Source organism: Equus caballus, chromosome 9 (genome assembly GCF_041296265.1).
Source record: "Equus caballus isolate H_3958 breed thoroughbred chromosome 9, TB-T2T, whole genome shotgun sequence".
Lineage (NCBI taxonomy): Eukaryota > Metazoa > Chordata > Mammalia > Perissodactyla > Equidae > Equus > Equus caballus.
The window spans coordinates 28,873,190-28,889,783 of record NC_091692.1 but is presented as its reverse complement, the minus strand read 5'-3'; the positions used below and the strand labels follow the sequence as shown (position 1 = coordinate 28,889,783).

At 36.5% G+C, this 16,594-nt stretch overlaps 1 protein-coding gene across 21 annotated transcripts in view; it reads left to right on the top strand.

Annotated features, from left to right (window-relative positions):
- RP1 (RP1 axonemal microtubule associated) overlaps nt 1–16,594 on the top strand; it is a 439,962-nt gene that overhangs the window by 144,758 nt on the left and 278,610 nt on the right. For 16 of the 21 annotated variants that reach the window (XM_070222217.1, XM_070222225.1, XM_070222220.1 and 13 more), the window contains 2 exons: nt 99–725; nt 1,518–1,689. In XM_070222217.1, the coding sequence (XP_070078318.1) occupies nt 111–725; nt 1,518–1,689 (787 nt within the window). In that variant the 5' untranslated portion in view covers nt 99–110. Of the gene's footprint in view, nt 1–98; nt 726–1,517; nt 1,690–3,580; nt 10,166–16,594 lie in introns of those variants that run through there. The other 5 variants (XM_023648600.2, XM_001498021.5, XM_070222211.1 and 2 more) reach the window with 1 other exon arrangement.

Below are 16,594 nucleotides of genomic sequence, written 5' to 3'. Positions count from 1 at the left end.
CCTGGATGTCTACAACTTTAATTAGCTCGCATTAGCATTATCACGTATTCTTCATAGTGCCATTATTCTGGAGATGAATTCTTTTCTTCTCTTTCCAGGTCTCAGGCAAAATGAGTGAAACTCCTTCCACTAGTTTTTCCATGATTTATCCGACTTCTTCTGAAGGTCAACTTCCTTCTTCTCGCCATTTGAGCGTCACTCATCCTGTTGTAGCCAAAAGGATCAGCTTTTACAAGAGCGGAGACTCACAATTTGGTGGAGTCAGGGTGGTGGTCAACCCTCGTTCCTTTAAGACATTTGATGCTTTGCTGGATAATTTGTCAAGAAAGGTGCCGCTACCTTTCGGCGTGAGGAACATCAGCACCCCTCGAGGAAGGCACAGCATCACTAGCCTGGAGGACCTGGAGGATGGTGAGTCTTACCTTTGCTCTCACGGCAGGAAGGTACAGCCGGTGGACTTGGACAAAGCCCGCCGGCGCCGGCGGCCCTGGCACAGCAGCCTGGCCATCACTGCGCACGCGCACCACTCCCCCGTCCCCGCCGCCGCTCCCGGCATGCTGCGCGCCCCACGGAGGCTCGTGGTCTTCCGGAATGGGGACCCGAAGACTCGGCGTGTGGTCGTTCTCACCAAGAGGGTCACCCAGAGCTTCGAGGCCTTTCTCCGGCACCTCACAGAGGTCATGCAGCGCCCGGTTACCAGGCTGTACGCCACGGATGGAAGGAAGGTGAGCATTAGGAGGTTCCCCATGTCTCAGTTCACGTCGTGTTGGACGTGGACGGCGCCCCCGAGAAGGCAGGCTTTGAGCGCATGCGTGCCAGTGTTTTCCCACCCTCGTGGGAGGGCGCCGTCTCACTTGTGTGGGTGGCGTCTTGGGTCTCTCCCCAGAACATAAGGCAGCGGCCGCGAGGATTTCTTTTTGCTCCTAACACTCCGACCCTTTTTCTGTCTTCCCTGAGCTCCAAGTTATGTAATGTGTTGGCACAGAATTTAGTCTTGACGATATTTCTTGAAAAGGAGTGACCAAGAGTGATATTGTTAGGTAGAGAAAGCATTTTCCTGGGATTCCTGTTGAGGGGTCTGGGGAGAGCTTCCCCTGCAGCTGACAGCGTGGCCACAAGAGCTCACCTTCCCGGCCTTGGCGTGCCCACCAGGCCCTTTCTCAGCTGGCTCAGGGTAGACAGTTGGCTACAGCTGGATTCTTTGGTGGGGAAGACCGAGGCAGTACTGCATACCTTTTAAAGATTGCTTTAGTTATGACGGAAGACCCATCTGTCTCCCTCCAGCTAGTATGCGGGCTCAATAAGGATGTTGGTCTTACCCCCACCCTCCTGCACACACATTTTAGTATTTCTAGTTATTTTGTATACATTATTCGTGCCTGACAAATGCTTGGTGATTATCTCTTTCAAGCTGGAGAGATTGTTGAATTGATTCAATGAGTTATAAAATTACCATATGGAAGGAACAAAACTTCATGTCGCTCATGTAAGGACCATAACTCTTTGGTTTCTTCTAGGTTCCCAGTCTCCAGGCCATGATCCTGAGTTCTGGAGCTGTGGTGGCAGCGGGAAGGGAGCCATTTAAACCAGGAAATTATGACATCCAGAAGTACTTGCTTCCTGCTAGATTACCAGGGATCTCTCATCGTGTGCACCCCAAGGGAAATGCTAGGTCAGAAAGCAGAAAGAGTAAGTCACTTAAATATATAGCCTTTATTTTTAGACTTGAGATTTTTTTACCTCAACAACAACATGCTTAAATGACCGATTTCCTTCATCACAGCAGAGAAAATGAGGAGATTAAAACATTCTAAACAAAAATTGGTTATATTTATAGTTGGAAAGAGTCATAATTTTCTTTAGACTTTTCCAGATCAATCAGTGACATATCTGTGTAAATTGATGAAGTATCCTTTTTTTTTTTTTGGCATATAATACCTAGTTAAAAAATCAATATGCCAGCATTTCTTGATTTGGAGAGGAATTTTATGGAATATATGTAAGTGACATCTCTTGTAGTTGCAGTTTTCCCTGAATAGTACTGTCTAGTGTCACAGCTGAGTTTAGCAGGTTAGTTGAGTGACTATATTTTTTATAATCTCTAACTACGTACATATTGCACTTTATGAAATTTTCCGGTGAAAATCACAGGTCCTTAGATCCACGTTTTATTTATTAAAACAAGGTTCATGTAGCCAATTCATGCTAGTTAACAATAATCTAGGTTGATAATTCCTTAGGAAATGCTCAACAGCATGGCATTATCCTTTGGATGGAGGAGAAGGGGAGGGCCTCTTGGCCAAGAGTGTGGGATATGCCGTAAATTCCCCATGCAGCATGGCTAATCTCATTAGTCATTGTGCTCCATAAATTAGCTTTATGCTGAAGTATTGATTGCCATTTATACTTAAATTTTAGTTTTTATTCTATCTAGACATGGAATAATATACATTTTAAGTATGCATAATATGCATTTTAATCTCTATATTACTAGAGTGGGTGGAGCTCATCTTTTATTTATTGTCATTTATTTAATGGATATGCTCAATAGATAATTATTAATGTTTCTATTTCATAGGTATTAGCTGCCAGATGTCTGTTAAGCATATGGTAGTACTGTTTTACCTTGGTCATTTTACTAAAATGATTTTATTATTTTGTTTCTGATATAGGCTGCTAAGTATGATTTTTGATGACTGCAGGGAATCTGAGGGCTATATTAAGTTTTACTTTAAAAAATTATGAGAGACATTTTCATTTATAATTTTGGTAAAAAGTATACCAAAAATAAAAGAAAATATGGCTAGGTTTATACTCTGGAACATTAATGGCATTTTATTGATGGCGAGCTTGTGCAAATCTGTATAAACTAACAGGAGTTTGATTGACTTTAAGAGGCATGAGTGCCAAGGTTGTCTCCAGAGACACAGATTAAAAAGATAACTAGATATCTGGGCCTAGGTCTAGCCCTGTTCTCTTTTGTGCCCTATTAATAATCAACTGCACTGACTATGCAAAGTGAATATTAACAATTATTTCTTGATTAGTCTTTTATATGAATTCTAAAAAAGTTTTAGTTTTCGTATGCTCTAGATGTCTCTCTTGGATATGCCCATATAGGAAAATGAATACCACCATAAATTATTACTTGCTTTGTTTGAATAGGTAAGCAACACTTGGTTAGCCTCCAGTTTCCATACTGGTAAACAAAATAAAACAAAATCCCAGAAAAATCTTTTTACTTTTTCTAGAATCCTTAGCAATTTCTAATATATACTTTCCTTATTAAACTCATTAAAATTAAAATTCTGTGAACTCCTCACTGAAGTAGATTTATAAGTTCTCTTTTTAACAGTAGTTTATAGAAATTACATTGAACTCAAGTAACTAATGAATACATAGAGATGAGAAACATATTAACAATATGTTACCATGAAATTTAGAAAATTGAGTATTTTTTTATACTAATTCTTTGCTTTTTCTTCTTTTTTTGCTGCCTGTTCTATTGGATATTTATATCTTCTCTACCATCCACTTTATATTTTGATGTGGGGCATCTTTTACTCTTAAATCTTGAAAGTGAGCACACATATGCCTTCAAGCCCAACGTCCCAGAATTATTCTGTTTCTTCTGACAAAATACATAATAACGATTGCTATTCAGACAATTCTTTTGCTCCTGAAAATTACTTGGCCTTAGAAAAAAATGATTCTCAGAATTTATTGATATATCCGTCTGAAGATGATATTGAGAAATCAATTATTTTTAATCAAGATGGTACTATGACAGTTGAGATGAAAGTTCAATTCAAGATAAAAGAGGAGGAAACTATAAAATGGACAACCACTGTCAGTAGAGCTGGTCTTTCTAATAATAATGAAAAGAATGAGATAAGCAGTTTTCCAGGAAGAACAGATGATGGATCATCTGGTTTAAAGATTGCAGGAGCATTGTCTGCAGATGTCTCACCTCTGAAGAAAGGCAATAATCAAGAGGGCAGTTTGGCGGAGGAAATAAACACTCAAATGACAGATCAAGAGGCTGAAACTTTTAGTTCTGCTAGTTGGGAGAATGCTAATATGGACACAGATGCTATCCAGGGAACTCAGGATCAAGTGAAGCGTCATTTTTATAGGCCACCTACACCTGGACCAAGGAGAGTGAGACAAAAGAAGTCTGTGATAGGGAGTGTGACCTTAGTATCTGAAACTGAAGTTCAAGAGAAAACGATTAGACAGTTTTCCTGTAGTAAAGAAAGGGAAGGTGGGGAAAACAAATCTGAATATCGCATGTTCACACATTCTTGCAGTAAAATGTCATCAGTATCTAACAAACCAGTACTTGTTCAGATCAATAGCAATGAACAGATGGAGTCATCTTTAGAAAGAAAAAGGGAAAGCAAACTACTCAAGTCAAGTGGAGTAAGTGCTGGTGTTGTAGAAATTACAACTCAAGAGATGTTAGAGATGTCCCATAATAATGGCTTGCCACAGGCTATATCAGAAAACTCAATTGTGGAGGAAGGTGTAGTTCATAGTGTAACATCAGACAACAAAACTAATATCAAAAATTTCAAAACTTATGGTGACACCAATGATAGGTTCAGTCCTATTGTAGAAGATGCAACTCATGCTTCAGGTAACAACTCTGGGACTGGCAAAACTGTTTCTAAGGCTCCAAAACTATTTGACACCCCAGCTTCAGTAGGCTCCTCTACTGTCACCACAAGAATTGACAGACTAGTTAGTGAGTTTTCCCAGTGTGGTTTAACAAAACTTCCAGAAAATGAAAAGCAGATTTCATCATCTCTTACCAGCAAAAAGAAAATGAAATCTCAGCACCAAGTGACAGTTTCTAGGCATCCGAATGGGGAGATTGCAACCAAAGGAATCTCTAGCAAAAGTGAGAGAAAAAACACAGGAGGGAGAATTGCACAGCAAACCATATTACAACATACACACAATCCCCTTAAAGGAGGGGTACTTTGTGAGGGAGACCTCCATACAAGTGATATGGTAATTGAATCAAGTTATTTTTGTTCCAAAAGTAATCTCAATCCTGTGAATTCCAAGAATTTCCATAGAAATAAATTAAATACTATTCAGAATCCTAACGTTCAAGGACTTTTAGCCAAAAGAAAATCCAGACCATTCAACAAAGTAAGCTTAGGAGGACCTACAAAAAGAGAAGTTGGTCAAGGAGATAAGGTATTTTCCCATAATGAATTTAAATATTGCAAAAAGACTTTTGAAAATAAAAAATTATTTCATGTGTTTAACCTCCTTGAGGAGAAACCTAGTGCTTTTTGTGGACCACAGGCTCAAGCAGAAACGGCATCATGGTATTTGAGAGGAATGGCAAAGAAGAGTTTAGTTTCAAAAGTTGATGGTTCACATACAACTTTAAAAAGCCAGAAAAAGCAAAAAGGGGATAAGTTGAAATTAGGTACTCTTGTAAGTAAACAACATGCTACAACCAGGGCGAATTCCTTAGCATCTTTGAAAAAAGCGTTTTTTCCTGAGGATATTGCCCATCATTCAGTTCAAAATTATATACAGAGATGGTTGCAGAACATAAATTCACATTCAACCTTGCAACCTAGAAAATCAGCTCCAATATGCAAAAGGGAAAGGAGTACGCTAAATCTTAGCAACAGTAGTTTTCCAGGAAATAATTCCCACACAAGTTCTGGAAAAGGAAGTCATTTTGCCGTGGAAGGTAATAAGCACATAACTAAAAATGCCAGTTTGACAGGAGATAATCTAGGTGAAGAGAAAGGTAAATCTGTTGACAAAGATAACAGTGAAGAACTTACCAAAGATCTCTGTGATAGCCAAGTTGGCTCTCTGAATGGTGCATATTTGCTTTCTATGCATAAATATTGTAGTTTGTCACAGTCAGCTCTTGATGATCATAATAGCAAAAGTCAGATATCAGCTGAAAAGTCAGGACCAGAGGTAAGCCTTGTTTACCAAGAAATAAACCTAGCTACAAAAGGGCGAAGTGTGGAAGCTGCCATTCAAGTAGATCCTGTGGAAGAGGACATTTCAAAAAACCTCTTACCAGTCATGTTGCTTCACCAAATGCATGCTTTAGTTTCTAGTATTCGCAAGACTCAGAATGGAGTTGTTCAAATTCCAGGTTCACTTGCAGATGTTCCCTTTCCTTCCCCAATAGGTAATTCATCCACTAATATTCTCCTAGCTTGGCTCCTGGTGCTAAACCTAAAGGGAAGTATGCATAGCTTCTGTCAAGGTGATGCTCACAAGACTACCAGCAGAACTTCAGAATTACTTGTGGTGTTGGAGGTTCTGAAGCATATTGCCATCACAGAAAAGGCTGATGACTTGAAGGCTGCTGTTGCCAATTTAGTGGAGTCAATCACGAATCACTTTGGACTCACTGAGAAAGAACAAGATGTGGTTCCACTAGATCCTTCTGCAAATTGTTCCACACCCAACGTTCAGAGAGTTCCTAAGTGCATTGAAAATGAAAAAATGCAAAAAGTATATTCTTTAGATGGAAGCAACTTTGCCAGTGAGGATTGTGCCCCTGAAGTGTGTGTTTCAGAGGTGACTTGCTCTCCATGTGAGATGTGCATTGTGAATAAGACTTACCCTCCAAAAGAGACTTGTAACCCCATTGACACTTTTTTCCCTACTGATGGCTGTGCCATGGATCAGAGCTCCATGAATAAGGCATGTTTCCTAGGAGAGGTTTGTTCGCTTAGTGATGATGTATCATCCCATAAAACTTGTGCTCATGAGGAAAACCATCTCTGTGAAGCAGCTTGCCCAATTGATGAGGCCTACATTCCCATCAAAGTCTGCAATAACAATAACTTTTTAAATTCCGAAGAAAGCACATATACTGATAATTTAGAATTGACTGGAGAGTTAGAAAGAGTTAATGAAGTTCAGAAAGACTTAAATATTTTGGTGTCACATCAAAATACCAGTAGTTTAAGCCATTGTGACTTTTTCCTAAGTGCAAGTGAATCAGAATTTGATAAGGAACATAGTTCTCCAGATGAATTTCAAAATTGTTTATTAAAGAAATTTCAGGATAAAAATGCATATACATCTTCTGAGAAGGAAGAATCAAAGACTTCTGAAGAACCAGACTCAATAACCAACAGCATGACATCAAGTGAAAGAAATGTTTCAGAGTTGGAATCTTTTGAAGAATTAGAAAACCAGGGCACTGATATCTTTAATACAAACGTAAATACAGGAGAGCAAGCCACTGAAGAATCAATCCAAAAAGAGTTAGAGGCTAGTAAAAGTTTGGAATTGGTAGACGTCTCTAGCAGGAACATTGTAGAAGAAGAGAAAAAGAATGGTGTGATTTGTGAGACAATAAGTAGGAGCCTGGCAACACCACCATCTTTAGTGTTTTGCTATGATTCTAAGCAAAATATTGAAAAGGAACTCAATGAAGGAGAAGCTAAAATAAGAGTAAAAATGATGGCAAAAAGCATGGAAATTGGAAGTTATTCAGAGTCCTCTCTCGATTTTAAAAACTGCTTTAAAAGTCCAGTGACTTCTGATTGGTCAGACTATAGACAAGATAGTGAGAATGAGCAGTCATATAAAACATCCAGTGATAGCCCCAATGACAGTGGTGAGGTGATTGCTCAAGAGAAAGAATACAATAAAGGAGTTGTTAAAAGGACAATAGAAAAACTTTATGGTAAAGCAGAGATTATTAAACCCTCTTTTTTTTCTGGGTCTTCACATAGATCTCAGGTTTGTCCTTACAATTCTATGGAATTTCAGTGTGCTGGGAAAGCAGGTCTTCATGATTCTGAAGCTCGGTCGTTTGGCTCTTCTGTACAGGTATCTAATAGTTCATCTGTGTTGCAAGAATTTCAGCAGGAAAGACAAGATAAATGTGACTTTAATGATGTGAGGGCCCATTATGATGGGCGAGACATTGTAGAACATGGTACAAAACAAAATGATCATAACAGAGTCCTCAGAGACATAGAGGAAGGAGTACTGATTGACAAAGGCAAATGGCTGCTGAAAGAAAATCATTTGCTGAGAGTATCATCTGAAAATTTTGGCATATATGGCAATGCAGACACCACATCAGTGGATACTCTACCTGATAATAACAGCAATGAGGTACCATATTCACATTTTGGAAATTTGGCTCCAGGCCCAAACATGGCTGAATTATCCTCTTCAGAATTGGAGGAACTGACTCAACCCCTTGAACTGAAATGCAATTATTTTAACATGCCTCATTGTAGTGATTCTGAGCCTTTTCATGAGGATTTGCTAGATGTTCAAAATAAAACTTCTGCCGAGGAGAGAATGCCAAATCACCATGCAGAGGATAAGGGTAATCATCGGTCAGAAAGAGTATGCACATCTGTCGCTCATGTCTTTACGACTGCTGGTAACAAAGTCCATCCTGTCTCTGATGATACTATCAAAAACCAACCATTGCCTGGTAATAATGTGAGTCATGGTGGTGCACTTCAGGAAGGTGACTCTTTGGATAAACTCTATTTTATTTGTGGCCAACATTGCCCAATACTAACTGTTATTATCCAGCCTATAAATGAGAAAGACCGAGGATTTGCATATTGTAAAGATTCTGATATTGAAAATTACTTGAGTTTCCATTTATGGATGAAAATACACCCATATTTACGAAAGTCAAACAAGAACATGTTCAGAGATGAGAACAATAAAGCAAGTAGGAGAAACACATTTATTGATAATGCCATTAGCAATACATTTCATTGGCTTTATTTCAATAACATGAAAAAAAGAGAAAAGTTAAAAAGAATTAACATCGTGGACTTAGAAGCAGAAAATAATTTAAAGAAATTTCAATCATATGTGAAGAAAAGGTTTTGTGTGAATTTGTTGCACACGTTGTTAGCTGTGGGTGACGTAAATTCAAATACACAAGACCTTAGGAATCAGACAAATGAAATCTTTGAAGTAGTTGATGAGAATAACAACTTATTAAATAATAGATTCCAGAACTCAAGAACGAATCTCAACCAAGCAGTAAGAGAAAATAACTATCATTTCTCCTCTGAAATGCTTGGTCAAGCCTGCCTATTTTGCCAAGTTGAGACATCCTTAAATACTAGCAACAGAAATACTTTAGAAATATTTTATGTTTTTGAGGGTGAAAATCTTTTCATTTGGGAAGAGGAAAACCAATTAAATTTAACTGATCTTGAAAGCAGTAATGAACAAGATTTATAATTTCAAAATCAGAGCAGCCTTTCTTCATCAATGTGTTTTTTCCTCATACTAAAGTGAAGCACGTGGGATGGATATGGACTAGATAACTTCTAAGTATTTCCCACTTCTTCAAAACGAGTTTATCCTGCAAAGCTTGCTCTTAGATAATCCGATTTGACTTTCATCATTCCTCTTTTCTTCATTTTTCTGACAATTTCAGACTCAGTTTCTGTTCTGTTTGGAAGTTTCTATTTTTTTTTTTCCTGAACATATACAATTTCCTGTATCTATTATTTTTCTCCTGGGACAGCATAAATGCCCTAAGGACAAGAATTATATATGTATATTTTGTCTGTTGTATGTTATCAGTTCAATGCAAAATGTATGTTGAATGTATTGATAAATAAGTGGAATAGACATAGCCTCAAAGTACTTCATTTATTAATTTTAAATACTAATTTGAAAGAAGTATGATTGTAAGATCTTCACAACAATCTCTTAAAGTTCTTGTGCCAAATGTGTTGAGTTTAGTTTCCTCAGAACATCTGTCTAAGAAACTTGCAAAAGTTTCCATGGGACAGATTAACCATTTTCTCTCATGATTAGAAAAGTATGCTCTCCTAGTAAGTTGCCTCTCCAGTACTTTGTCTAGAAATTATAATCTTTTAAACATTAGTACAATGTCAAGAAATCCAAATTGGTCAGAAAAATATAGGGGAAAAATTTAAGGCATGCTCTGTGAGGAAAATGAATGGAGCTGGAATGATCCAACTTGGAAAAGAAAAGAGAAAGGTGACCTTAAAATTCTCAAATTGAAAAAGAACTGCTGTGAAGAGGAACTTGACAGATTTCTTTCTGTGTTCACCTACATTAATGAAAAATTTAATTGGATATAAATAAAGACATGTTGCCTATGAGGATAAATAAATTTTATTAGACTATGAACCGTAAATGGCCTGTTTTTAATACTTGTGTCATTTTGCCTGGGACTTAACCAGGGAGGCTTTTAAAATTTCTTTTGCTTCATGACTATATGATGGTATAGAAACAAGTCTTATAAGCATTGAAATCTATGTCTCTTGTCTGGAACTGACTCAAAGTGGAATGACTAATGTTTTTGGAGCCACAATGTTTTGGAGGTGCTAAAAAACATAAACTTGGCATTGAGGAACTAAAGGTAATTACATAAAGAATATATTTGGTTTCAGTTTAGCATGAGTCCTAAGTTCATAAAAAATTGAGTTGCTATTTATTTCACCAAATGAAGACTACCTCTACATAGAGTATGTTTTTCCTACATTAACAGATGTACTTTTTTCATTGAAATATGGAAGTTGTAAGGTTTTGTAAGCTGTAATGAGCAATGAGAAATTTTGGTGAAATTGAAGGGCTGAAAGGGAGAAAGAAAGGGGGGAAAGAATTAATGTTAATTTTGTGCTAACTGGATACCAAGGACTCTGCTAGTCTTACAGGTTTATTGTATGTAATCCTTCTTCACGAAGGCACTGTGAGTTTGACTGTTACTCTCCTTATAGATGAGAGAACCTAGAAGCGGGAAGGTGAAGTACTTTCACCACTGGTGCACAGTAGACATCATGTCAGGATTCGAACCCAATCCTTCATGCTTGAAAATCAGTGCTCTTTTTAATACATCTTTATTATTATTTTCCAGTGAGGAAGAAGGGGTAAAATGTTTTAAAGATTATCAGAGAAACAAGGAAATTATTATTCTTTTATTAATTTGAAAAACATGATATTTAGATATACCGAGGAGATTGGGGAAATCACTCATAACAACCTGGACTTTTAGAAAAATATGGCATGCAGCGTATGGTTTTTGGCAATAATACTGCATCAAACCATGTCCTGGGTGGCCCAGGTGATATTGGGAAAGAGAAATTGGGAGTTACATACATGAATTAGTAGTGCATGACTGTGTAATGTACTTCTTATTTAAAATGAACGTGATCACATATGCACTGAATTGTAAGATTTGGAACCACATCTTATTTATCTTTATATCTCAGATTTAGCATATTAATTGGGACTTGGTAAGCACCTAGTAAATGTGTGTTGAATGGCTAAGAAGTGCTTGAAGTTGTTTACCTCTGATTAACTTCAGATCCATATATAGAAGGATATGCAAAGATGCTGAGGGATAGAACTAAATTTCTTGTATTTTATGAAGGAGTACTTCAGTCATCTTTAAAAATGTCAGTGGAAATGATGTTTTTTTTCTTTTGAACATTCAAAAGATATTTTTTATTTTCACAAAGTTTACATTAAAAACCATCTTCTGTGAGATTTGGAAGACTAAATGGAACTTTAGAGGAAATTTAAGATTGTTATGCAAACCTGGCTTTTGCTTCAGAGATAAAGTGCCTGATGGCTGAGGAAAGGATTCCAGTTTATTGTGTTCAGGAGAGTATACCCAAGTTGAGAATGTGGAGTCCCAGGCGGGAGTGGTGCAATTACTATTTCTGCCCACCAGATGTCAGCCGTGCTTTGTGCTGCCAGAAGCTCAAGCACTCTCAGGAGGAGGCTTGCATGGCTAAAGGAAGTGCCTGAAGCATTGGGACAATCTCTGGGCAGCTTATTTCTGCTTCAAAGAAAGTTGAGGACTCAGTTGTGCAGGTACCCCCTAAGTCTTATACCCGGAAGGTGTAGCAGTGTTCAAATTTAAAGGAAAATACTGTTAGTAGCAAAGAGCTGAGGTTCAAAAATAGAGGAATACAAAGTAAAATGCCAGCTGTCAACAATCATCAGAATTGATCCTAAGAAAAGCTCCATTTGGGGAGGGTGAAAGCAATCAAAACTCCTAACTCAAATTGAAACTATGTTAATGAACCATAGGCTCAGTGAACTTTCAGATGTTTTACCTCTTAACCTTTCAGTACAGAAAACACATGTCCCATTTTCAAGGTTTAAATTGAGGTATTGAAGCCATGTTCCATGTTTGTGATACTCATTTTATTAGTTTCCTCATCGACAAAATGGGGCCACCACTTTAAAGTTCTTAGGATGTACCTTGTAAGATTGTTGTGAGATGATCATATGAGGGAATGATTGTAAAGCTCTCAGCACAGAGGTTGGCGCACAGTGCTGAATACATTTTAGCTATTTCTTTAAATTAGCCATTAGTGTTAATGCCTTTGATATGCTTTTTAAAAGGTGGTGTTTTTCTAATCAGGAAGTATTAGCTCTATTGGGTGCTAAAATATATGAAAGAAACATAATTTCAACATTTATTCATACGATTCTTTACAAAGGTGAAAGTAATTAACATTTTGAATCTTGCTTGGTGCCAAATTATGCTAGGTGCTTTATGTATACTTATCTTAGTCAGACTTCACAATAACTGCCTCAGATGAGTAATAGTATCTTAAATGTACCAGGAAGAGAGGAGACTCAAGGGAGCCAGGGAAGAAGCGTTTTACTTTCCTGTCTGGATTTGATCTTCACAAATGGCCCTGAATTTTGTGGATACTCTGTATACAGATCTACCCTGAAAACATAAAGTGACATTATATTCCATTTATTGAGGCTAAATGGGGTTCTGTAACTGTTCTGACTGTAACATAGTAAGTCAAAATTATTTTAATCCAAGGAGAAATACTTTTTCCATACAAACATGGTATGAACATGTACCAAATATTTAACTCATTAACTAACTAGGGAACCAGTAACGTTACAGTGGGTTCAAAGGAGAATTTAAAATATTACACAAAAATAGATAAGGAATGCTGAAATGAATATGATTTGTCCAGGACAATAATTAATTGCATTGCATTTCATTGGACTCAACTAATTTATATTTCTATGGAGCAGAATAATTTGCATTATTCTTTTTAGTTTGTTTGTTTTTACAATTAACAGGATTATAAGATAATTTAAAGATAATGAAAAGCAGAAATAACTCATAAGACTGCGCTTGACAAGGCATTCAGTAATTTTTTTGGTCCATTTCAAGGTGCTTTACAACTTTTCCATATGAAGACTTTATTTCCCAACGACTTAAGTGCTAAGTTATTAAGGAAATATTCCCAAGTAGCAAATAATATATGACTCAAAAAGCTTTCTAAAATCAAACAGCAAAACAACAAACCGTCTGAGAGCAATAAGTCTTAATATGCTTGATGGTTTAAGGCAGATCTGTTTGTCCTGTAGTTCTGGACATAAGCAGTAAACAATCCTCAACATAGATTTTAAATGCAATATACATTAACTGATTTTAACAATTGGAATTCTTCCTAAAGGATGTACACATCAGCCTTTTCTCTATGCATACGTATTTTCAATATGTTATCAATTTTTGCTTTCTGATTCATGCACAGAGATTATCATAACAATGACAACAACAACAAACACAACAAAAGGTAATGGACTAAAAAGTCATTTAACTGCTTTCCCTCTTGAGAATTTCTTTTGCAAGACCAGTGTTTTTGGGTTTTTCCTCCCAGCTTTATTGAGATATAAATGATATATAACATTGTGTAAGTTTAAGCGTACAATGTGGTGATTTGATACGAGTATATATTGATCACTGTTTACCACAATAAGTTTAGTTAACACATCCTTCACCTCACATAATTACTATTTTGTTGTGTTATGATGAGGATATTAAAGCTTTACTCTTATAGCAACTTGCAAGTATACAAACTTTATGGCTTAATAATTATATATTTACACACTATATATATACACACATACATACCACATTTTCTTTATGGATTAATTTGTTAATGGGCACAAGTTATTTCCTTGTTTTGGCCATTGTGAATGAATATGCTGCAATGAACATGGCAGTGCAGATATCTCTTTAAGATAATGATTTCGTCTCTTTTGGTTATACATCCAGAAGTGAGATTGCTGGACTATGGCAGTTCTGTTTAAATTTTTTGAGAAACCTCCATAATGTTTGTCGTAGTGGCTGTACCAATTTACATTAGAAATGTAACACTGTGCTAAGGTTCCCTTTTCTCCACATCCTGTCCAGCATTTGATACTTCTTGTCTTTGATAATAGCCATTCTAATAGGTGTGAGGTGGTATCTCATTGTGGTTTTGATTTGTATTTCACTGATGATTAGTGATGTTGAGCACGTTTTTGTGTACTTGTTGCCCATTTGTATATCTTCTTTGGAAAATGTCTATTCAAGTGCTCTGCCCATTTTTTAATTGGATTTTTCTTTTGTTATTGAGTTGTATGAGTTCTTTTTATATTTTGGAAATACATCCCTCATCAAATACAGGATTTACAAATATTTTCTCCTATTCTATAGGTTGCCCTATTTGTTGATTGTTTCTTTTGCTTTGTAGAAGTTTTTAGTTTAATTTAGTGTCTCTTGTTGATTTTTGCTTCTGTTGCTTGTGCTTTTGGACTCATATTTAAAAAGTTAATGGCCAAGACCAATGTCAAGGAGGTTTTCTCCTATGTGTTCTTTGAGTAGTTTTATGGTTTCAGATCTTACATATAAGTACCTGATCCATTTTGAGTTAATTTTTGTGAGTGGTGTAAGCTAGAGGTCCAGTTTCATTCTTTTGCTTGTGGATACCTAGTTTCCCAGCACCGTTTATTGAAGAGACTGTCCTTTCACCATTGAGTGTTCTTGACTCCCTTGTCAAAAATTAATTGACTATATATGGATGGATTTATTTCTGGGCTCTTGATTATGTTCCATTGGTCTGTGTGTCTGCTTTTACGTTAGTACCATACTGTTTTGATTACTATAGCTTTGTAATATAGTTTGAAATCAGGGAGCTTTGTTTTCTCTCAAGATTGCTTTGATTATTCAGGGTCTTTTGTAGTTCCATACAAATTTTAAGATTGTTTTTTTCTTCTCTCTCTCCCTTTTTTTTTTGATTGAAGCAATTTCTTTTTCTGTTTGTTTTGTGTGTGTGTGTGTGTGTATGAGGTATAATTGACATATAACATTATATTAGTTTCAGGTATACAGCATAGTGATTCAATATTTGTATATATTGTGAAATGATCACCACAATAACTCTAGTTAATATCTGTCAACATTCATAGTTACAAATTTTTTCTTGTGATGAGAACTTTTAAGATCTATTCTTAGTAACTTTCCAGTATGTCATACAGTATTGTTAAGCATAGTCACCATGCTGAACATTACATCCCCATGACTCATTTATTTGTATCTGGTAGTTTATACCTTTTGACCTCTATCACCCATTTCGCCCACCCCCCTCCCCACCTCTGGCATCCACCAATCTGTGTCTGTGAGCTTGGTTTTATTTTTATTTTTCAGATTCCACATATAACTAAGATCATACAATATTTATCTTTCTCTGTCTGACTTATTTAACTTATCATAATGCCCTTAAGGTCCACCGTGTTGTTGCACATGTAATACTTCTTTCTTTTTTGGCTGAATAATATTCCATTGTATGTATGAATTTATTGTCTGTATGAATGAATGCATTCCATTGTATTTTCTTTATCCATTCATCCACTGATGGACACAAATTATTTCCATATCTTGCTTATTGTAAATAATGCTGCACTGAACATGGAGGTGCATATAGCTTTTTGAGTTGTGTTTTCATTTTCTTTGGATAAATACCCAGAAGTAGAATTGCTGGATCATATGGTAGTCCTATTATCAGATATTTGCAAATTCTTGTAAATATTTTCTCCCATTTGGTAGGTTGCCTTTTCATTTTGTTGATGGTTTCTTTTGCTGGGCAGAAGCTTTTTAAAATTTAATTAAAAAATATTTTATTGAGGTCACATTGGTTTGTTTATAACATTATATAAATTTCAGGTGTACATAATTATATTTCAACTTCTGTATGGGTTGCATCCTGTTCACCACTAAAAGTCTAGTTGCCATCTGTCCCCATATCCGTGTGCCCTTTTACCCCTTTTGCCCTATCCCCACTTCCTTCCCCTCTGATAACCAACAATTTGTTCTCCATATCTATTGTGTTTGTTTGTTTATCTTCCACATATGAATGAAGTCATACAGTAATTGTCTTTCTCCACCTGACTTATTTTGCTTAGGATAATACCCTCAAGGCCCATCCATGTTGTAAAAAATGGCATGATTTCATCTTTTTTATGGCTGAGTAGTATTCCATTGTGTATATATACCATCTTCTTTATCCATTCATCTGTTGATGGGCTCTTGGTTTGATTCCACATCTTGGCTATTATGAATAATGCTGCAATGAATATAAGGGTCCATAAATCTTTTTGAATTATTGATTTCATGTTCTTTGGATAAATACAGTGGAATAGCTGGATCATATGGTATTTCTATTTTTAATTTTTTGAGAAACCTCCATACTTTTTCCAAAGTGGCTGCAGTTGTTTGCATTCCCAACAGCAGTGTATGAAGGTTCCCTTTTCTCCACAT